At 33.8% G+C, this 24,212-nt stretch overlaps 1 protein-coding gene across 1 annotated transcript in view; it reads right to left on the bottom strand.

Annotated features, from left to right (window-relative positions):
• Positions 1-1,184: 1,184 nt before the first annotated feature.
• Positions 1,185-24,212, bottom strand: part of LOC123656074 (kinesin-like protein CG14535) — a 190,876-nt gene continuing 167,848 nt past the window's right edge. Inside the window, exons 6-10 of the mRNA XM_045591798.1 lie at positions 17,111-17,314; positions 9,530-9,623; positions 4,621-4,818; positions 4,198-4,413; positions 1,185-3,874 (exon numbers count right to left, since the gene is read on the bottom strand). Of these exons, the coding sequence (XP_045447754.1) occupies positions 1,185-3,874; positions 4,198-4,413; positions 4,621-4,818; positions 9,530-9,623; positions 17,111-17,314 (3,402 nt within the window). The remainder of the gene's footprint in view (positions 3,875-4,197; positions 4,414-4,620; positions 4,819-9,529; positions 9,624-17,110; positions 17,315-24,212) is intronic.

Here is a 24,212-nt window from a genome sequence, read left to right as displayed (position 1 = left end):
TGAAATATTCTACGCAGACATGATTTGTACCATAACTATGTGTAAATATTTAGTTCTTAAGTTATGAATTGTAAAACTAATCTTTTTACCAGTTGTGATATATATATTTTAGAATATGAATATTTAACGTGGCTGAATGAGAAAAAGGATGATGAAAAAATAAAAACAAAACATGTTTCAGTTCAAATTGAACATTTTATTTTAAACTAATACGAACGCATAGTAGAATTTACGATATATATTTATATAATATTAAATGGTTTATAACAGAACATTGACAATAAAGCGATAACTAAGTTTACCAACATTTTATAAAGCCATAGTGATTGCATTCGAGTATTATTTACAAACTGTCTCGTCGATTTTGAAGATGACAATAAAATATTAAAGCTATTCAGAACATGGCCAATGACACAACAGTCTTATTACTAGATAATTTTTTTATATTAATATAAAATAACATTCGATCCATTCACTTAATATAATAAAAAAATGTAATGAAATATTCCAAGGACATGTTGAAAGATGCTTTGATAATGGCATTTTAAAAATCAACATCAGTTTTAAAAAATATACATATAAAAGTTTTAGTAAAAATGTTTTAAGTGATTGGAAAAAATGCGTCAAAACATTTTAGAAGATCAATCAGTATTTTAGTAAACGTTGAGAACATCGCAGTGCCTTCACAATGCGACAACAGAGGCGGGGAAGACGGAGGAAGACTCTTGCTTTTATTTCTTTATACAATTCTTATAAAAAGCTTATACAACAGTTGCGATTAATAGAAACGTACCAATTAAAAATGATGTCGATGATTATATAAAAGTACAAAAAATGAGCAGAAATAGTACACTATAAATGGGTCGATTCGTTTTCGTTGCATAACACGTCTGTCTTTAATATTTACAAATGTGTTACATTTATCAATTCAATAAATTCACTAAGTACGTCTTTAAAAATATATTTCGGAGCAGAACTAGAAGCTTCATAAGGTTTAGAAAAATACAGTGGTAACCTCATTGGATCAGTGCCAAAGCTTTTGTTGTATAAATACGAGTACGTCTAGAGTACAAAAGCAGTCTCCAGATTAAATTCGGTAACGTAGCTTAATGATATAACTATTTAGATTTTAAGATTATGTAAATGTACGATTTTGTACCTAATATATAGTTTTTAAATTATTGTTAAAAGTCACTAATTTCAGGATCGGTGTCCGCATATTTGCAGGTGAAAGGGTTTCGTAGCCACGAACAGAATGATCGGTCACTGTGTTGCTTATATTTAGCTGTTGTATGTTTTTTTGCGTGCGCTCTTGCGACCGCTGCTCTTCGAGTCGGGTATGAATCTAAGGAGGACGCATCAGAATCTCTTGGAACTGAATCATATCCAGATTCTGCTCTTCTCGAAGTTGCTGCAGGGCTGTGTTTACCAGTTCTGGGCGTAGATTCATGCCCACTGTCATATCCATCTGGTTTACAACTTGCTGCTACTCTCGCTACATTTTTATCACCTTTTTCACATTTTTCTGATCGTGGTTCAGTAGTAACAACCGGTGGTGCTACTTCTAGATGTAAATTTGATTTAAGTTCTTTAAAATTATTAGATGGAGCTCCACTACCAGGAATCCGGTTTTCTTCTCTTAAATTAGGATCAGATGCTCCATCTGGGTGCCTCAAAGAAGCTATTCGGGCATCCGTAATGTCATTAGATCTATATCTCTCAAAAGGGCCGTATGCATCATTATGTGCTATATTTAAATCATGATATGCCTCACATTCACCTACTGCGCTGCCTGGTCTCGACATAGTTCTTTTGCAACTATCACAAATCTTATCACTTGGTCGATATGCAGGTTCACTGTAAACAGATCCATCGCCGTGATAATCTTCAGTATCTCTAACGTTACACATTGAAAGTGATTGAAATTGAGGATTAATTCTAGGAGTTGGTATATTACTACTACTGTCTAACATTCTACGAGAACCATATAACTCTGTTAAGCCCATTAGTTCCTCTAACCTTGAGCGTGACGAAGGTAAGCTTTCGTGCGGGTTTAAGTCTGGCGGATGATCTCCAAAATTGTGCGTATAGAATCCTATAGTTTGTCTGAGATATGCTTCGTTTCTTATCTGTCTTTCAACTTCACTGTACATGGAAAGTGTATCTGTAAAAGTTGAAGCAACAGTTAAATTCTCTTGACTTAAAATCCTAAGGGGATGGTCTTCGCCATCTTCTCGTTCCATATCTAGAAAATGATGGTCAGAGTAACCCATGCAATAAGCAATATCTTCCTCTGTAACTTGTAGACAACAATCTTGCATCGGAACTGGCTCTAATGGCTCTTCAACTTCTATAATTTCTAGAATATCTTCTTCATCATCTGCTGGGCCTTTACTCATTCCGTGCAAATCAATATCTCTGCTATGAGTAGAAACTAGATCATCGTCCATTCTCATTCTTTCTTTGTATTTACTATCCAAGCTTTCCATTGACACTTCTCGACTACTTAGGCTACTGGGGTTCATTAAGGGTAGTGCTGGTGGTATTTCTGCTAATTCTTCACTATCGTCATCTTCATCGGGTTCATTTTTTGCAGATGATCGTGTACTGGACGACTTTCGAACAGAATTGAGATCAGGTGGGCCAACATTTTCCTCTTCGATTACCATACCCTTTGAACCAGCCTTTAATCCTGTTCTAATAGTAGATTCTTCTACGTGAATTCTTCTTGATGCATCTTTAATTTCCATTCTATGTATCGTTTCTACTTCTTCGGGTAACTTTTGGCCTTCTTTATGAGGTTGCTGAACTTTATGACTGGGAGAGCTATGCCTGGACTTATGAATTTGAGAAGTTTGATTTTCGACCCATTTTTTTATCATATTTTTCTTGTGGTTGTCCATATATCCATATCCTATACTTTCGTTTCCAAGCGAGTTAAGTACACCCATCTGCAATGGGAGCGCATTTGGTTGAATTGGTACTGATTCAAATTGTAGTGGAATTTTAGTTTCTTGCATAGGACCATCTATCCAAGTCTCTCTCTTTTTACCTTGTGTTTCTTTGATTATATGCCTTGCTTCGACTAGTTTTGACTTTGATATTCTAGGGCCATCGATCCACTGTTCGTCGCTTGTATTTTTTCCTTCTTCACCATGTTTGGAACCTTGTTTTTTCATAGGTGTGCCTTTTAATGAAGATGTATGTATGGGTGAGGATTTTGGTGTGAAATTAGGTTGCGTTACGTTTTTCAATGGTGACGCTTTTGGTGATGAATGAAGTTTGTGGACAGGACTTTTTTCTTCTACAACCTTAGACAGAGATGATTTGTGTTTTTGTTCAGCTGCTGAACCTTTTAAAGCTTTACTTAAAACACACCTATTGTCACCAGAGTTGATATTTGGTATATAAACTGGCGGGTGCTCGCCATCAGTTGCATCATCTAAAGGGCCAATATAAATTACTGTATCGGCTGATAGGTCACTACTTGAGGGGTCAGGTTCACTACTACTTGGTTTCGAGGCGTCTTCACCAGAACTACCCCCAGACCCAGTGTTATTGTTTGAACTATATTTTACTTTTCTTCTTCGTAATCTATGTATTCTAGACGCCAACTGTAATGTTGTTAAAGTGTCGGAATAGTTTTGAACATTGGGAGAGACATGGACAATCATAGCGGTGTGACATGTCAAGGAGCCTAAGCATTCTTTTAAAACATGTGTCAGATTATGGTCTCGATATGGCAAATGTCTTTGGCCATTAAATATTGCAAGAAGTATATTCCCAAGCCCCGATAATGGTATACCTCCGTTGGTTTTTCCTCGTTCGGAATTCCCTAAATCTATCAAGTGCAAACGGCTTCGGCCTCCGGCAACTGTAAATAAAAAACGAATTGTTATTTTAAATTCCACAGAGAAGGCTCTAGACATTTGCCTGAACGAGATTAATCAAAGATTCAGTTACTTTTAAGTCAAAAAATCAGCGGTACAGTGTCAATAACTATATTGAAGTTATTTTAAAAGAATAATGTTACAATTATTAGTTATGAAATAAATGCATTATTTTTTTTTTAATCTGTATATAATTTTATATCTAGGAGAAAAATTCAAGAATATTCAGGTATTATTCTAACCCAAAGTAGAATAATATAATACAAGAATTGTACAACAATTGAAGTTTAAAATTCTAAGTTCTTACCTGCACCTTTTCCGCCGACGCTGTACTGGTAAATATGTAATGTATACAGTAGATGACTGTCTTTTCCCTCTTCTCTCGTTCCGCGTGTTGCTAACGCTGCATCTAAATAAAATGCTGCTTTCTCAGCGCTATGTACACGAAGCTCTGACTGATTTTGTAGATGTGTGCCAAAAAGAGGATCATCGCGAAGGTATACTCCTGGTGACTGTTCGGTATCTGGTAAAAAGATATATTATTTAATATTTTACCCATCTAATTAATGCTAAATTACATTAAGGGGAAACATTATTGTACCTGTAAAATATAATATACTTTTCAAATTACTGTTACTAATGATGCTCACATTTAAGGTATAGTATACATAGTTTAGTGACTTTTCCACTTTTCAGACATAAAATCATTCATAGATAATAATTAACTTACCATTTTGGTATGGCGCCAAGAGATCTCGTATCTGATTCGTATTAGTGCATAGTTCAACAGCAGACACCCTCACGGAGAAGCGGGTACCGCATTTGTGTCTCTGCTCCGAGATGCCGCGAAACAGCCAGGATATAGCGCATGGTATAGCACCCAGTGAAGCGGAAGATTCCGGTCGCCCCAACATTGTGTACGACTTGCCTGGATAAAATAATATAAGATAAAACTCATACATTTTATACTATAGGTACACATATATGTATGTGGTCAATATCTGGAATTATTAATATGACATACAATTTTTGATAATTAGTTTATAGAAACCTTATCTATATAAACAAAGGATGCAGGTATTACTGAATTGTGTTCAATAAATATGTACAAAAGCAGACGTTCTAGGTGTTTTCACACACTATTATAACAAATAATTATTTTACACTAAGTGGTTGTAGCATCATATTAGCAAACAGGTCGTTTAAAGAAAAATTTAAATTTTAGTTAATATAATATTGAAAATTTAATATTTTAGTAAAATTAAAGTTTCTAAGGTACATTATAATGCAACAAGTTTTTCGAATTTTATCGTAGTTTATTTTTTTTAATGCCCGACGTTTCGGATACTACCGTGGTCACAGGAGGACTTTCTAAGACGGGGGAAAGTTTCTAAGGTACAATTTTTTTATCGTTAATTATATTTCTGTTTACCGCATTAAGTTAATAAAGTAAAACAGACTTAAATTTATGATCATTACATTAAAACTCGGTAGTGTAACCACTCATAGTTAAATTCGGTACATAAATTTCCATTGTACCCAATTTACGACACATCCTCAGCAATATTCCGACGTCACCTATACCTCGCCGATGTAATTAAAACGAGCTTCTAATTATTCACTCCGCGGGCCGATCCCCAAAATAAGCAGGATGATACAGTAAGTCAGGTTTCCGCGGGATTCCAGCCACGTTCCCTCTAACTTCCGTCCGCGGCTTTCATTCAATTTGCATTTAAAACCTTAATCCTCGCCGCTGAGTAAGACTTACATTGTCGGCGCCAGTCGTTTATAATATCTTCTCATTTATTAAGAAAATCGTTTAAGTGTATTTTATTTCATTTTAAGGACAGGGCTTTTGTGTGCTGATTTTTTAATGTTTATTATCACTGAATTCTTTTTATTTTACATCCGTAGTATCCGAAAAACCATTTGCTGTGGGTTCGATTTCATTCGGAATTTTAGAATATAAAATATAATTTTAGATTGATTTTCGGTCTGGGTGTCTGTCTTTGAGGATCTTCCCACTGTGCTTCAGAGAACATGGTTGTTATTATAGACCACAATAGACCCACAATAGAGTATCGTGATGGATTGAGTTATGACCATTCTTATATATGGAGAAAGACGTATGTCTCGCTGTAGGATGTTATAAGCTTAATCAACTAATCATATAAATCATCTTTGAAAGATCACCCTGTAATTAAAAAAATTTAGCAGTCACCGCAAACGTTAATAATTCTGACAATCTTACAACTACGAAAATGCAAGTATTTTAAAATAACCTTACAAAGCAATATAAAATTGAACCTTCTACTTATTCAGGTAACGTATCTAAGATAAATGATTTCTCCTTTTGGCAGCTCGCGTCAACTGAATGTGAGAGTTTCATATGAGCTCAGACGTCTAGGGAATGAAAAGAATTTCTATCATCTTTATTACTATTACTGTACAATTTGTGGTATATTATAGGTACAATTTTTACTTTCGAAGAAAATACCAAATTCGAAGAAAATCGAAAATTATTTGCCTATTAATTAGTGTATAATCTCTATATATTCATACGTGAAGCAAAAAGTTTTACCTGTTTTTACGAAAATTGCGCGGAGGGAGATCGACGAAAAAAAAGTCAAGTAACTACGTGTTATCAAAGATTACTCAAAAAGTAGTTATCAGATCTCAATAAAATTTATATGTGACCACATGATAAACATCAGCTTTCGATAAAATTAAAATTTATCAAAATCGGTACACCTAGTAAGAAGTTATTGTGGATTTTCGAGAGTTTCCCTCGATTTCTCTAAGATCCCATCATCAGATCCTGGTTTACTTATCACGGTACCAAACTAGGGATATCCCCTTTCTAACAAAAAAAGAATGATCAAAATCGGTACATCCAGTAGAAAGTTATGCGGTATATACAACTGCGAAATTTTGGCACACTTATAGTTTATAATTATAGAGAAGGAGTGCAGAATGCTAATATTTTTTTTTTAAATTATGCATAAAAAATAAATAAAATCAATAAAAAACAAAACATTCACTTCAAAGTTCACCCATACAGTCTTTTTGACGATAACGGGATTATTACTAACCGCTTCATAAGATCGTATTTCGACATTTTATAGCCTATATTACATCACGATATAAATAAGAAATGAAGAAATTATTGAAATAAAGTTATCAAATATTTATATATAAATAATTATATTACTATTATCAAAAGTCGATAATTTTAAACTAATTTTATTTTTAATTAAAAGATACACTACTCCTTTTACCACCTAGTTTAAGTAGATAAGTTGCTCCATCCAGTATTAAAGTTTCAATTAACTGTTACCGCCTTCCATTTTGATGCAAATCTTCGCCAGAGTTTCACGGCGGTTGTCTTATAAATAGTGCAACTTGCAGGCTTACAGACTGAATATTTTACGGTAAATCCAAAATTTGGGAACGTGTTATTTCTTTAGTGATACACCAATTTGCTTATATTAAAATGTTTACCACTCATAAAAATTCGATTATTGAAACAAAATTAAATCAGAAATCTCTTTATTGAAATGAAATTTTTTGGATTCAAATCAAGAAAACCTAAAAAAAAACTCAATCGGTTACTATTAACAAAGGGTTTTTTGAAATAAAATTTCTTTACGTACGTTTGACTAAGAAGCGTTGGGTAGTAAGCTGTTGAATGCGTGATGGGAGCGTTATGAAAAGTGTGATTGTGTGATGCAAACGGAAGTGGAGTGGGAGATATAAGTTAGTGAAGATAGAAGGAGAAAGAGAGTTACGTTTCGTAAGTTTTATTTCAGTCGTGTGATCTAAAGCACACTAATTTTTTTATTGACAAAAACAATAAATTCAAAATCTACATTATTCATACATAGGAGAATGTTATTCATATGCATATTATAAACAAAAAAATTGTGAGAACTCCTTCCCTCTTAACTACGCTGAGTATTGCTAAAATTTCATCACATCATCATCATCACATCAGCCATCACATCAGTTCGGGCCAAAAATGGCGCGAACTCATATGTTTTGCCCATAGTCACCACGCTGGGCAGGCAGGTTGGTGACCGCAGGGCTGGCTTTGTCGCACCGAAGACGCTGCTGCTCGTCCTAGGCCTGTGTATTTCAAACCCAGCAGTCGGATGGTTATCCCGCCATCGGTCGGCTTTATAAGTTCCGAGGTGATAGTGGAACTGTATTATCCCTTAGTCGCCTCTTACGACACTTATGGGAAGAGAGGGGGTGGCTATATTCTTTAATACCGTAGCCACACAGCTATAAAATTATTGTATATGTAACTAAGAAAACCCCGAGTTTACGCGGAATTGGCACGTTCGTGTTTATAAGATATACTATATAATAAATAAATAAATAAATAAATATCTACACAATACACACACGGTCGTCTGTTCCTAAAGTAAACAACTTAATGCTTGTGTTATAGGTAACAGCCGACTGGTATATAGCTACATATTTTTTTTTTTTTCGATAAATATACTTATAAATAATACATATATAAATATATAAATAAATATTTATATTACACCCAGACTCGGGGTGGGAATCGAACCCACAACCCTCGGAGCAAAAAGCAGGGTCACTACAAACTGCGCCAACGGGCTAGTCAATATATGTGTAGTGGATGAGTGTCAAAGTATAAAATGAGCGTGCAATTTCAATGTGACAGATAAACCAAAAACATGATAATTAAAAAAAAAACATAATGAAAAAAAAAAGAACATTAAGTTTGTTCAATAAATACAAACGTAAATACTATATTCCTTATATCCAATACAATTAAAAAAATTAGGAAAATAAAGTTTTTCTATTCACCTAATGAAAGTGCATGAATAAAATTTTGTTTGAAAAATAATATTAAAAAAAAAACAGCTTCTGTAAACAATTTTCCAAAATGATTTAGTTAACACGGTGTGAGGAAATAAGATTTATATTTTTCATATAATAAAATTTTATAATGTTCGAGAAACTTCTTTCGCATTTTTTTTTCATACAATATGTGACTCTTGCATATTTTAAATAAATAAGGATACATTGAAAAGACCGTGAGAGGACTTGAAAAGACTGAGAATGTGGCATTGTTAGAGTATAGGATAGTAGTTTATAGGCCCTACAGCAATGTGCGATCGAGATGTTCAAGTGAAATACTATTGAGGACAAAATTCGTTGAATTGTAGCCACGTCACTAATAAATTAAATTAAAGACTCAATTAAATACATAATAAATAAATATCTACAACACACACACACACACACACACACACGGTCGTCTATTCCTAAAGTAAACAACTCAATGCTTGTGTGTGTTGGTAACAGACGACTGTACTGTAAATAAATATATATTACACCCAGACCCGGGGTGGGAATCGAACTCACAAACCCCGGAGCAGAATGCAGGGTTACTACAAACTGCTCCAACGGGCTAATCATACTAATAAGTATACTAAGCGGAATTAAGGTGTCTGTTTGTGTGTGTGACTTAAATGTTACATTTTCTCTGTCATTGCATGCTTATACCACGTTACCTATAAAGTAACCTCTTCAATCTTACTAAAATATATAAGCTTTTAAGTATGTATGCTTATGATAATTATATATAAGAATATGCTCACCTAGTCCTGCGTGTCCAAAGCAAAAGAGGCAACCGTCGGTTCCGTTGATAACGGCGTGGATGACGTCTGTGAGCGCGCTTGAGCAAATCTCCGTCTGAAACAACATGACGAGAATCAAATAAATGTAATTAATTCGTGAGGTGTGATAGTAGTTATAGATACTAGCTGAATCTTAGACGACGCGAATCGGACCCCCACTCATGATAAATATATGTGTATATTACCTACATATTATTCAAATGTGTGGCCAGGGCGTGTTGGCTTGTATTGACTGTATTTTTTATAATGCATGCAAGGCATTTAGTTATTTAATTTTTATTTATAATTATAAATGAATGAGGCACTAGATTTTAGATTTGCTATTAAATAAATACTGAAATTGTCAAATACATATTTTTTTCTATTGGATTTTATAATTAACTTTCTTATTTTTTAGATTTTTATATTGTCACGAGGATGTTACGTTCCATTTATATATATATCGTTTTAAATTTCAATAGTTACATGTGAAGCAATAAACCTCAAACTCACGTATGTTGCGCATACTGCTTTGAATAATTTAAGCAAATCTGGCTTGTAGGAGCTCGAGCGCTTGCAGTGTTTTCTTTACCGGGGCTTGTTAGATGATTAAATGGACTTACGGTAAAGCACAGAGATTACGCGGTAGGACGACAATGATTACTGCTAGATTATTGACTTTAATCTTTATTCAAAATTATATTTTTTAATTTATTCACTGCTGTACTGTAAAATATTATATATAATGTTTTCGGATTCCTACACATTACTAAGTTATTTCGACACTCATTTATTTTGATAAGACGTTTTTATTAAGAAGGTTTATGATTAAAACTAATTTCTTTAAGAAATATATTATTAGCTAAACTAGTTCGTTTCAAGTGTAATTTTACCCAAAGCACTTGGTATTACGAGCTTGCAAAGCTAATCCGTTGTCCGAATTACAACTGGAGACCGGGTCTTTAGTGACTTACCGGGATCTGTTTATTATTTAGCGCTGAATTTGAAACGTTGCTAGCATTCGTGTAAAGCGATTTGCAAATGCTTTGAAATAATTAACCAATATTGTTCAGTGATTGTATTACACTTTATATAATAACTAAGTAATCAAGTAACGATGTGTCGCCGTGAGAAAATACTTTAACAAATATTTATCAATATTCTTGTGCAGAAATATATGATTCAGTCTGCAACATACATATATGCTGGGCTTAGATCTTTTTCTCCATGTAGGAGATGGATTGGAGCCTAATCTACCACTCTGCGCAACTGCGAGTTGGCGGATATGTTCCCTATTATAAGTAACGATCGCTATCAGATATTTTATGATAACAACCGGGATCCACGGCTTTCAGCTTCGAAGCACAGTGGGAAGACCCGCAAGGACAGACATCCAAACTGAATAGGAATATTTGTACATATACAAATATCCATCCCGAGCGGGAATCGATTCCGCAAACCGTCGGGGTTTTAGGAGATTACACGCACCAGACTTACTAGACTACTCAGAGCGGTTGTTATATACAGAAATATATACCAAAAATAAAATATTATGTGATTGCTTTTGAACGAGTGAAATAAAAGCGTTAATTTTATAGTAAAAATACATATATTATTATATTTAATATAATAAATACATATATTATTATATTATACATATACATATATTGTATAAGATATAATGAGGCTTAGCTGACTTTGAAGTAAGACTTGAAAGCAAAATTAGTTATTAAAAATTCAAATTGTTATAATTATTTAAAACTTTAAGTTATTTTATTGAAAAAGAAAATTATGTGACTTAAAAAAGCATTTTATGAAACTAAAATGGAACTAAACAAAAGCAACTACCAACAACTTATAACACGACATAAACGACATACACCGATTTTGTATCGTATTTATTTAAGTTAATTTAAGTAAAATAATATTATTAATTCGATGAGTAATGGTTTAAGTAAAAAAAAAATGAAAATGTTAAATTAAAAAAGAAAAACAATAAAAAAACGACATATCTTAAGGCAGTTTTTACTTAAATTAATCGTTGTAGTTTTATATATTGGTGGTCGGTTACCACAAAAATAACAATTAATCGAGATCCGTTTGCCTTATACCTAAACTGCTATTACGAGCAGAAATTGGAATTTTTAAAAATAAACTACTTTATTACAGGAAAAATCGTGGTTACCCTACAAAGGGATGCTTTCATAAGGTACGGAAATATTGAGATTGTTTTGAGGAAAATTTTAATGAGCACACCGTCGATCTTAACTGAAAACATTTAGAATTAATACCGGGGGTAGTTTATCAAATTATCATAACAATTAGTAATGTATAAAAGGTTTTCGCATTTGTTCGAATGGTTTATTTGCCTATTTATGATATTGAGTATAATGTATTTCTTTATTAAAATAATTACGGATTACAGAACTTTGTTTATTAATTTCTTTTAATAAATCATGAGTTACTATTAGTAGTTTTTATATCAATGTCAATACATAAATACGTACTCTTAATATACGGTCACCATCCCGTCTGCCCAGCGTGGTGACTATGGGCAAAACACATGGCGCGAACTTGTGGAGGCTTATGTCCAGCAGTGGACTATATTAGGCTGAAGTGATGAAATGATGCACTCTTAATATATAAAAGTATAAGCCTACCGGCAAGATATTTATAGGTTGTGACTAAACGAACTACTTTAACTTTGATACTTTATAATTTTGTTTTAATTCATGATAGCTTGGAAAGACTCGTAAACCATTTTAAATCCCCCCCCCCCAAATCGATTAGAAGAGTTTTGATCATATTTTTCGGTTAAACAATTACGTATTTATGTACGCCGGTATGAAAGAGACTACAATATCGCTAGTTGACGTTGCTTTGATTACTAAAACATTTTACGACTCTTATGGTTTTTTTTCCGTAGCCGTACTGTAATCTGCTTATCTTAACTCTCACAAAGGAACGTTGTAAATGTTTCAAACGTTAGTTTTGTCTGTTTTTAATCCAAAAATTCACTCAAAGCTAAATTTCATTACAATCGCTGGCAGTACGTTGGCAGGCCACCGGTGCGTATAAGCCTCTAAGCTGCCGTCAGCCAACCGCCGAGTTATAGCTACTACGAGTATACCAGCTACGGCGTAGCAGTAATGTGTGCGTAGCTGTATTTGTAATTGAGTCGTATCTATGTGTAACGCTAAACATGTGACATATGTATGCACTAAGTGAAAAAAAAAAAACAAATTGGCCTAAATCATAAATGAAAAAAGGGCTAAAATGTAGTAAATTATTTCATAAACAAACACTTAAAAAAAATAACAATAGTTTAATTCAAATATCAGCTCTTCAAAAATCTAAAGCGATAGACTAAACAAAGTTTTTTTAAATAGTGTTGTATTGGAAGGCTTTAAGCTGTAAAATATAAATATACAGAACACAGAAACAAGCTAGTGGAGGAAAACAAATGCGGCTAAAAACTGTGGGTCGTATGTATTCAATAAAATATATTTAAATTTATCAATCCGATATTAGTAATAATATTATGCTGCGTCATATTTTAATAACATAGTAACAAAGACTGCTAATTAAAAATACTCAACATCATTCGCTAAAATTACATTGAAACTGTCAACAAATCTACTAGCCTGTGTTTTCATCGCTCCAAGTAAATCCGCTTCAAACTACAACAATGAAGTTATATATATCAAATCTATTTTAAACAAAATGAACGACAAACACTGAGAATCTTGAACTTTCTATCTAATACTTCTCACATACATATAAATAAGTTATTATAGTTTTAAGCTTTCATGTTCACTATTAATTTTTGTCCTATTAAGCAAAAATGTAAACAATTATTTTCTGGAATACTGATCGCTTTAGCCTGTAATATTCCACTGCTGGGCATAGGCCTCTTTCCCCATGTAGGAGAAGGATCAGAACTTACCATGCTGCTCCATTGCGGTCGTGGCGGGAAAATGATACTGATAGTAGCAGTTAATTTGCAAAATATGTGATAGAAAAATAGTCCCCAAAATGTTTGTCGAGGCTTTTTTCGAAACAACTCTAATGCATTTTCATGAAAATTTCATGCAATATCTATACGCTTGTATTTCACCATCCAAAGAACGAGATATTCGAGACAAAGTGTTAATTGACATAATGATTGTATGAATGAACACCGAAAGACACAAAGCAAACAGATTGAAGTAGTACGTAATTACAACAGCAACAAATTAAGCCTCGGTAAGTGGCTAATGCACCGGCGAACGCGTAGGATGAAGGGCTTACGAGATATTAATGATCATGCGGACTGTTCTGATTTAATGCATGCGCATAAAACATATTACGTTTGCGAGTTACATGTACCCTGCTTTTCAGGGTATTCGTATAGAAAGTTTGTATGTGTTGTTCTCTTAAATCTCGTCTCGTAGACCGTGTTAAATATATTTGAGATTTATAAACTTATATTTTTGCCTGAGTTGTTTTTAAAATATAATACATACACTCATCAGTCATTGAAATATGTTGTGAGAGAATGTGATGTTTTAAAATAAACATAATTTGGAATATGATTACACATGAGAGAAAGAGAGAGAGAGGAGAAAGACAAAAAGTATGTTGAAAATGTAAATCAATATCTCAAATACTAAGAGTTTTATCAATAGTTTTTAAAATATTAAGAAAGATTATTTTAGTGGGGTTCAAGTAGATGTTACAGTGGATATTTTGTTTGTTACTCTTTCTAAAAATTACTGATACGAATATTCCGTATTTTATACAACGCTTTTGCATTCAACAGCCTTCCGAATGATTGTCAACCACTAGTGTTTTAGACATTTAATTTGACAGTGAGTACATATAGTCAGTGTTAGTGTATGCACATAGCTCAAATCAAGAATAATAAGGCTTAAACACAACTAAGAATTTCCAAGAGATCTGGAGTTACAAGACTAAAATAGCTACTTATCTTATTGCTTAAGATATAGCTACTTATCGACAGGGCCGTCTCAAACTAGGCTGGGGCCCTTGGGCACACAAGAATTTGGTGCCCTTTTGGAAAGTAAAAAAAGCGAATTATAATAACATTGTTTTTATTGACCATTGATGTAATAGCGTAGTATATATGCCTTGTAAATATCTTCTGATAAGATTACTGATCTGTGAAAAAAGTATAATGTGCCCGACAAAAATGTTTTGATAATAAATGTGTAAGAGAAATTGTCAGTCCTTCGGGGCCCCTTGAAGATTGGGGGCCCTGGGCACGGGCCCTGTGTGCCCTTATGGAGAAGACGGTATTGCTTATCGATAAATATTGCAAATACTCTCGCTAAATAATACTGCTTTCAGGCAGTGTTGTGAGAGTCTTTATACATATATATATGTTCACCGGAAAGATTTTCGTCGAACGACAAACTTTCTCAGATATTTTAAACTTTCAATGTTCTCGGAAAAATGTGAATTTTACTGCATAGTTGGTGATACTCGAACGCTGCACAGCCTTTTAACAATTTAAACACGAAATTCAGGCAAAAATATGCATGAATTTTGTAGGAAACGGAACGTCGCGAACGAGGAAAACGGGCCAAGTTGGGAAACTGTTGAGAATTCCTGCACTTATTTACTTATCTATAATTTTGGATTACTTCATAAAATTATGCTTACCTAGAAAAAAAAGTAAAAACAAATGGTAAATATATTGATGCCAAAAAAGTTACAATTTTTTTTAAATAATAGTGGTAGAGTGTATTAGAATAAGGATTTTCAAAGAATTCCTAGCTTATTTTTATTATTCAGAGCCACGAAAGAATTAATTATTAGAAAAAAGAAGTTGCCATTAATTAAAAAGGTAATACATTTAGGAAATGTATTACCTTTTACTTTTTATGTTTAAAATAATATCAACGTTTGTCAAACGGTATATATATTACAATACCAAAACCATTAATATCGATTGCGTTGACACAACAGATAAATACCTAAACAGTACTTATTATATCTAATCTGCGTCTTAAAGTATCAGATTACCGTATAATAATGAAGATTCTTCGTTCAAGGGTGTCTCTGCCCGGTACTAGAAAGTTTCTAAGATGCAAAGGACGTATCCTTAAGATACCCGATGACTCTTTCATGTTAATTTGGGTTTATGCTCACGGAGAACTGTTTACTTGCGGTTTTGTTGATTTTAACGAACGGAAACTGAAAAATATCTTCTAGAAAGTTTTACTATAATCACAATATTGGCCATACAGATGTTTGCCGTGGTCTGGATGTTTGTGCAGTCCATGTGGGTCTTCCCACCGTGCCTCGGGAAGCACGTTAAGCCGTCAGTCCTGGTTGTTATCATGTATACCTGATAGCGATCGTTACTCATAGTAGGGAATATATCTGCCAACCCGGATTGGAGCAGCGTGGTGGATTAAGCTCTGATCCTTCTCCTACATGGGAAAGAGCTCAGCAGTGGGATATTACAGGCTGAAATGATAGCGACAAATAAATGTAAAAAAAGATACCTGACATTGTTAATCATTTTATTTTAATTTGAACAAGGTTGATAAATTTGTATGATCGCGAAATTTAGGATAAAAAATTCTAGTGTAAATTGACTTGTTGAACAGTATAACTTAAATCATGATAAATTTTATTTCAAATTCACTCAGTAGTTTTGGTGTGATATGCGGCTATAATAAACACGAGCAAAAGAACATTTAATTTTTTTTGTTCAAATTATTTTCTTTGTACAGAGTTATTAAAAAAATATATGTTAAAAAATATGTAGCTATAACAGTCGGCGGTTACCTACAACACATGCATTAAGTTGTGTGTGTGTGTATGTTGTAAATATTTATTATTATTATTATAATTCACGGAGTATAAAATCATCACGGCTCATCGGCTACGTTACTAAAATTACTATAACAATCACAACTTTTTTTATACAAATTATAATGAAGCAATACAATTATGGATACAGATTTATAAGTAATAATAGAAAGTAAAATGAATTGCATACAAATTTTCCTTTCTTTATTTTACGGGAACGTATTTTATAATTATAAGTTAACCTCCTCGTATATTAGTATTTAATTAATTCTATGTTTAAATTGTACAGCTGAAGACTTCCAGTATATACCGGATTCATTATATAAAGTACCAGTACAATTTTAATTTAATTAAAAGCCAAGATGACCCAGAGGATAAAAAGTAAATCAACACTAATTGTGTAGCAGTGCGGAAAGTGCTTTTAACGCAGCTGGTCACAGGTTTTAGTCTCATTTGAAGCGGCTTTATATGTGATCCTAATGTTTCCTAGTTCATGTGTATCCATTATATTTAGAAAACTGAAGGGTAAGCTTTTATCTAATTCAACAACAAGGTAAAAGAAGAGATTTTACTACATAGATAGCCAGACATTTAGTCTCTGGTAATAAGAAATTTTACACTCATCCGGGTTCAGAAAAATGAAAAATCCAAAACAAAGAAACAATTTGTGTAGTCTAAAATGTTCATCATGTGTGAGATTTCAATAACTCACTACCGCATGTCAGCCAGTAATCAAAATACCTGTGAATCATCTTGGGAGAAGATAGCGTCGAAAGCGAACATCTTAGGAGCGGCTACACCGACTTTTCTGTCTTCTGGTGCAGAAGTTGATGACGCGGTTTCGCAGAGGGTCACTTGTTTCTTGCGCTTGTCGAGGGAGAAAGTCTGTGTGCCGCTAGTGAAGGGACCTTCGCCGGATGCTCCTACACGTAGCATTACTTTCACCTGTAACAAAAATATTTATATTAACATGGCATGAAACGATATACGAGTAGAGTAAACAAGATTGATAATGTTGATAATGTTGATTTGAAATTTTGACTCGATTTGAGTACCAGCTGTGGATTCAACTTAAATTTATTAAAATAATATTAAATAACCATAATCAGCGATAAAATTGCACATTAGTTTTTTTTTGTTTCACTTTATAATGATTATTTGCTAAGTAACAGTTGATCATCATAGTGGATTATATTGTAACTGTTGTTTTGTAGGAAAAAAGCCTTCGGCTAGAAGTTGCACATTTACATAAATGTTCAGGTGGAATACAAATAAGAAGCAAGTGTAACCTTAATGTAAAACTTAGTTTAACTTTAGAAATTAAACTTAGCTATATGAAATTTTATTTAAATAATGACAAATAATAAAAATAAAACAACCCAAGAAAAATATGCTAAATTTCATTAACATTCCTCACAGCGGCGCAGATGAAACAATATCTCCAACATCAAGTGTAATTCAAATAGTTAACATAATTCCGAGCTGTCTAAACGAAATACACGGTAATAAAGGAAACATTTAGCGCTGTTATTCTGTTGTTGCGTTGTATAGAAAGCGAGCGTGGATACACTTCAAGGGTGTTTGTGACGCTTCGTTAAGCACGGATTCGTCAGTACTGGGAAGTGGGACGTGTTTGAACGTGATGTATGGGGACTTATGTTGGTATTTTTGGTTTAAATATTCTTGTTTAATTATCGCGTTAGTTATTTATGTTTGATTTTAATTTACGATTTATCTTTGTCTTTTATATGTATTACTCATTCCAATTTTTAAACTTGTATAAGTTTCTTGTTGTAGTTAGTCGTTTCGAACTAATTGTGTTTGCTCCTAAATAAAAATAAAAGACTTCAATTACTTCGACAAGTAATACAACAAGCATTATCAATTAACAAGCATTATCAATTACTAAAAAAATTTTGATCAGATCTCAATTTAAGTTAAAACGCAATACAAGACAAGTATCAGTTTTCGAATAAAATAAGAAACATCAAAATCGGTATACTCAGTGAAAAGTTATGCGGTCGATGAAAAACTATGCATTTTTATATATAATTCGAAAATTGCTTGTTAGGTTTCAATTATATTTAAATGAAACCACATGGCACGCAATATTTTTAGATTCAAACAAAAATCGGTCCATCCAGTAAAAAGTTTTGAGGTAACCAGACATAAAAATACTATCGAATTGAGAACCTTCTTCTTTTTTGGGAAACGGTTAAAAATATAAAAAAAGAGATACTACAGATTATTACCACGAGCTGAATAGATTGAACAAATAATACGCGAACTGGTAACTTAATTTTCCTGCGTAAGTCAAACTACAAGTCAAACAAGTCTGAGTCAAACAAGTCTGTTAATATTTTACTAAATATTATTGATGTATATTATGACGCAATAATTAGTATAGCCAAGATCAGGGAATCCTAAAGTTGTCCCCAACAGCGGTCGAAATCTGTTTTTTACTAAAAAAAAATCTTTTCAAGTTGCATATTCTCCGCGATTAGTGTCAACACAAGATTAAAAGTTACACTAAAATTTAAAGTTACACTTAAACTAGAAAATTAAACAGAAAATTATCTTTGACGTTTAAACTTTTGTAAAATTATCACCACTTAAGTAATTTCCTGGCACGCAAGAATATTCTTCGAGAATTTAATATCCAAATGAGACGGTCATATAGAGTAGTTTCAAGACACGATTAGCTACATAATTCTAGGAGCGTGTCACGCAAATCGCTATGTAATTAGACTCAAATTAATTACGTCACGTTGTCTCGTCGAATTAGTAAGTTAGAGGGGAATTCTTACAAGTAATAAAACGGTAATTAGGTTAATATGTCAGTAGAGAGCCTTATTGTCTATTTCTCTTTTGTTTTGCAAAACTATTCTTGTGTTGTTTTAAATGACATAGTTGTCACTGTTCTTAAGATTGTGAATAAAACCTGTTTTTTTTTTAATGTAAACTTGCCAGAGAAGGTAGTAAATAATAAATCTTAATTTCTGGGCAAAATGAAAATGTACTGTATGACATGATAGCTTTACATTATTATGAAATTATCAAACATTTATGTTTTGTAGCAATTTTATTGAATATTAGAAGTGAGTAAGATTTGTGGTTGACGAAAGAATTATACTTTGAAATTAATTTTAATTAGTATTTTTCAACGCAACAGTCACAGCACTGGTATGTGGCTGTTACACAGGCGGCTGAAGCATAGCATAAGCGTAGTATTTTTGAACACATTAGGTTCTACAAAAAAGTAAAAGTAAATATTTACATTAAATACTTATTAATCCTTTGCAGTCGGGTAAAAATAGAATTATGAGAAGTTGATGTCGAGCCTATCAATCTAAAAGAAAGAAGGTTTGTTTTCTTCAATCAATACATATAATAAACTAGCTGTGCCCGCGGCTTCGCCCGCGTTGAAATTAGTGTATCACAAAGTTTTCCCGGCAAACTTCCAGTGAAACTCTCATCAAAATCGGCTTAGCCGTTCCGTAAACCTTCCTCTTGCCAATGGTGGAGCCCTTTCTCGAATGGTGAAACCGCGTGAAAATCCGTTAGTAGATTTTGAGCGAATCGATCACATACACTTTTGGGGACTTTGTTTTATAATACACTAACTGTTACCCGCGACTACGTCCGCGTGGTTATGAAGATATGCATTACTATTAAAATGTTTAACGCAAATTATTTTTTTATTTCAGTCACTTATCGAAACGCTTATCAAACTGAGTAACTTTTTAAAAGGCACAATTTAGTATAATTTAATAGTTATTTTTATAAAACCTCTATACACCACATTTTTAGTTTTATTTTCAGGCTGTTTAAGTTTCATACAAACTATCAACCCCAATTAAACCTCCTTAGCGGTGGAATATCGTAAAATCCGTTCTTAGCGGACGTCTGCTGACTATACCTCCCTGCCAAATTTTATCTTTGTCCAACCTGGATGGATAGACCATCCAGCGGTTTTTCAGTTCTCGTGATGAGTGAGTTAGTGACCTTTCTCTTTTATATATATATAGATTACGATGCATTTTTTGGACACCTCCTCACCATCTATAGAGCATATATTGTACATTTCAAGTCTCTTACTTCAAAAACATAAGACTTTCATACAAACTTTCGACCCCCGTTTTTTGGATCGATCCCCCCTTAGGGGTCGATTTTCGTAAAATTAATTCGTAGCTGTTTACACTCTATAAGAAACCTACCTGCCAAATTTCAAGTTTGTAGGTGTTATAGTTCCCGAGATTTCGTGATGAGTGAGTTAATCTACCATCCCCCGTTTTAACCCCAAAAGGGAGTTACTTTCTAAAGATACATTATTTGGTCACCTTTTTACCATCTATAGAGCATAAATTTTAAATTTCAAGTATCTTACTTCAAAAACATAGGACTTTCATACAAACTTCCAACCCCCGTTTTACCCCTTTAGGGGTCGAGTTTCGTAAAATTCGTTCTTAAAAGATGTCTACACTCTATAAGGAAATTATCTATCAAATTTCAAGTTTGTAGCTGTTATAGTTCCGGAGATTTCGTGATGAGCGAGTCAACCTATCATCCCCCGTTTTAACCCCATAAGGGAGTTGATTTCTAAAGATACATTATTTAGACTCTTTCTCATCATCTATAGAGCACACGTTTTAAATTTCAAGTCTCTTACTTCAAAAACATGGGACTTTCATACAAATTTCCAACCCCCGTTTTATCCCCTTAGGGATCGAATTTCATAAAATCCGTTCTTAGCGGATGTCTACGACCTATAATGAGCCTATTTGCCAAATTTTAAGTTTTTAGGTGTCATAGTTTCGGAGGTTTCGCGATAAGTGAGTCAACCTACTATCCCCCGTTTTAGCCCCAAAAAGGAGTTGATTTCTAAAGATACATTATTTGGACACCTTTTCATCATCTATAGAGCTTACATTTTAAATTTCAAGTCTCTTACTGCAAAAACATAGGACTTTCATACAAACTTCCAACCCCCGTTTTACCCCCTTAGGGGTCGAGTTTTGTAAAACCCGTTCTTAACGAATGTCTACGCCTTCTAAGGAGCCTATCTGCCAAATTTCAAGTTTGTAGGTGTTATAGTTTCGGAGATTTCGTGATGAGTGAGTAAACCTACCATCCCCCGTTTTAACCCCAAAAGCGAGTTGATTTCTAAAGATTCATTATTTGGACACCTTCTCATCATCTATAAGGTATACATTTTAAATTTCAAGTCTCTTACTTCAAAAACATGGGACTTTCACACAAACTTCCAACCCCCGTTTTACCCCCTTAAGGGTCGAATTTCATAAAATTCGTTCTTAGCGGATGTCTACGCTCTATAAGGAGCCTTTCTGCCGAATTTCAAGTTTGTAGGTGTTATAGTTTCGGAGATTTCGTGACCAGTGAGCCAACCTACTATCCCCCGTTTTAACCCCAAAAACGGGTTGATTTCTAAAGATACATTATTTGGACACCTTTTCACCATCTATAGAACTTACATTTGAAATTTCAAGTCTCTTACTTCAAAAAACATAGGACTTTCACACAAACTTCCAACCCCCGTTTTACCCCCTTAGGGGTCGTTTTTCTTAAAATCCGTTCTTAGCGGATGTCTACGTCTTATAAGGAGCCTACCTGCCAAATTTCAAGTTTTTAAGTGTTATAGTTTCGGAGATTTCGTGATCAGTGAGTCAACCTACCATCCCCGTTTTAACCCCAAAAAGGGGTGTATTTCTAAAGATACATTATTTGGACGCCTTCTCATCATCTATAGAGCATACATTTTAAATTTCAAGTCTTTTACTTCTAAAACATAGGACTTTCATACAAACTTCCAACCCCCCGTTTTACCTCCTTAGGGGTCGAGTTTCGTAAAATCCGTTCTTAGCGGATGTCTACGCCCTATAAGGAGCCTTTCTGCCAAATTTCAAGTTTGTAGGTGTTATAGTTTCGGAGATTTCGTGATCAGTGAGTCAACGTACCATCCCCCGTTTCAACCCCAAAAAGGGGTTGATTTCTAAAGATACATTATTTGGACACTTTTTTACCATCTATAGAGCATACATTTTAAATTTCAGGTCTCTTACTTCAAAAACATAGGACTTTCATACAAACTTCCAACCCCTATTTCACCCCCTTAGGGGTCGAGTTTCGTAAAATCCGTTCTTAGCGGATGTTTACGTCCTATAAGGAGCCTACCTGCCAAATTTCAAGTTTGTTGGTGTTATAGTTTCGGAGATTTCGTGATCAGTGAGTCAACGTACCATCCCCCGTTTCAACCCCAAAAAGGGGTTGATTTCTAAAGATACATTATTTGGACACTTTTTTACCATCTATAGAGCATACATTTTAAATTTCAGGTCTCTTACTTCAAAAACATAGGACTTTCATACAAACTTCCAACCCCCATTTCACCCCCTTAGGGGTCGAGTTTCGTAAAATCCGTTCTTAGCGGATGTCTACGTCCTATAAGGAGCCTACCTGCCAAATTTCAAGTTTGTAGGTGTTATAGTTTCGGAGATTTCGTGATGAGTGAGTGACCTTTCGCTTTTATATATATTATAGATATGTATCAAGTCGCTGTCTGTACACTTAAGATATTATTAGAAAAAAATAGTACCAACGCAAATAGCACCAAAGACAATGATTGTCAGAATTTTTGTCGGTCTGTGCGTTTTTTTTACATGTCAATCGGTTCATAAATAAAAAAGTTATGCCAATTTGAAGAATCACGTTGAACATGTAGTCACTATTTCACGTGGACGAAGTCGCGAGCACAACTAGTTATTAATATATAGTATGTAATTTTGTTTTATAGTATGTAATTAAGCTTAAAACAAATTTCTTTACTTGTATGGGTTTCTACGTCGTGAATGATAAATATAAGTAGATTTATTTATTCAGTAGATCTTAATCTGATTTGACCCGCAACAAGTTAAGCGCTTTTCTATTCACTGTTCTCGGCTGACCTGTCGGATATTTACCATTATATTATAGTATCAAGATCATGCGGTCCCACAATAATTACGTGTAAAATCTCACACGTAAAAGAGGGTACGGTTACAATTCTAATCAGCTAATAGGCGTAATTTCACAGATAAGCCATTACGTGTCTGGTTTTCTGATTACGGTTTCAGAATACCATTACGTGATTACACTTGTCACGCTAATTTGTGAATGCGACTATTGCGAAGATCAAAGGGGTTACCAACGTGGTAATTTTGAACGAAGTTTGAAAACGTAGGTAGAAAGGAGTGGAGAGTTCCTTTGTTGGTTTTGCTATTGATGGTACTTAGGCTGTTCTGTTAGGTTTGAGTTATAACAGGCAAGCGATGAGATGGAAAGCTAAAGAATGTGATGCAGTGTAATATACATATGTATATGCGACATAAAACAAGTATGACAAATATAGCAAACATTTCATATAAAATGGATTAACGCGATGACCTAAAGTTCATGTTGACTATTTTATCAAATATTTTAATAGTTTTTAGATTGCGTCACATCGTGTATCATTTTGATGTTTGTCGTTTTAGTAAGACGTAGGCGTAGGGAAAGAGATTTTAGTTATAACAGTATAGGGTTGATTTTATTTGTTATTATATAAGTCGTCTGGTTATACATTTTTTTTATATAACAAGGCTACGGCTCACCTGATCGTAAGCGATTATCGTAGTCTATAGACGCCTCTAACACTACAAACATTGCAAGAGAGTTGCTGACTTTATCTCCAATCACCCACAGGAACCTTACTCACAACAGGAACACAAGGCTGCTTGAAAGCAGTATTATTTAGCTGTGATCTTCTATAAAGTCCAAGTACTTCCCCAATCGACCTGCTTCAGAAATT

The sequence above is a fragment of the Melitaea cinxia genome, chromosome 8 (genome assembly GCF_905220565.1).
Source record: "Melitaea cinxia chromosome 8, ilMelCinx1.1, whole genome shotgun sequence".
NCBI classification, from domain to species: domain Eukaryota; kingdom Metazoa; phylum Arthropoda; class Insecta; order Lepidoptera; family Nymphalidae; genus Melitaea; species Melitaea cinxia.
The sequence above is the reverse complement of the archived record's forward strand: the minus strand, read 5'-3'. Positions and strand labels throughout refer to the sequence as shown.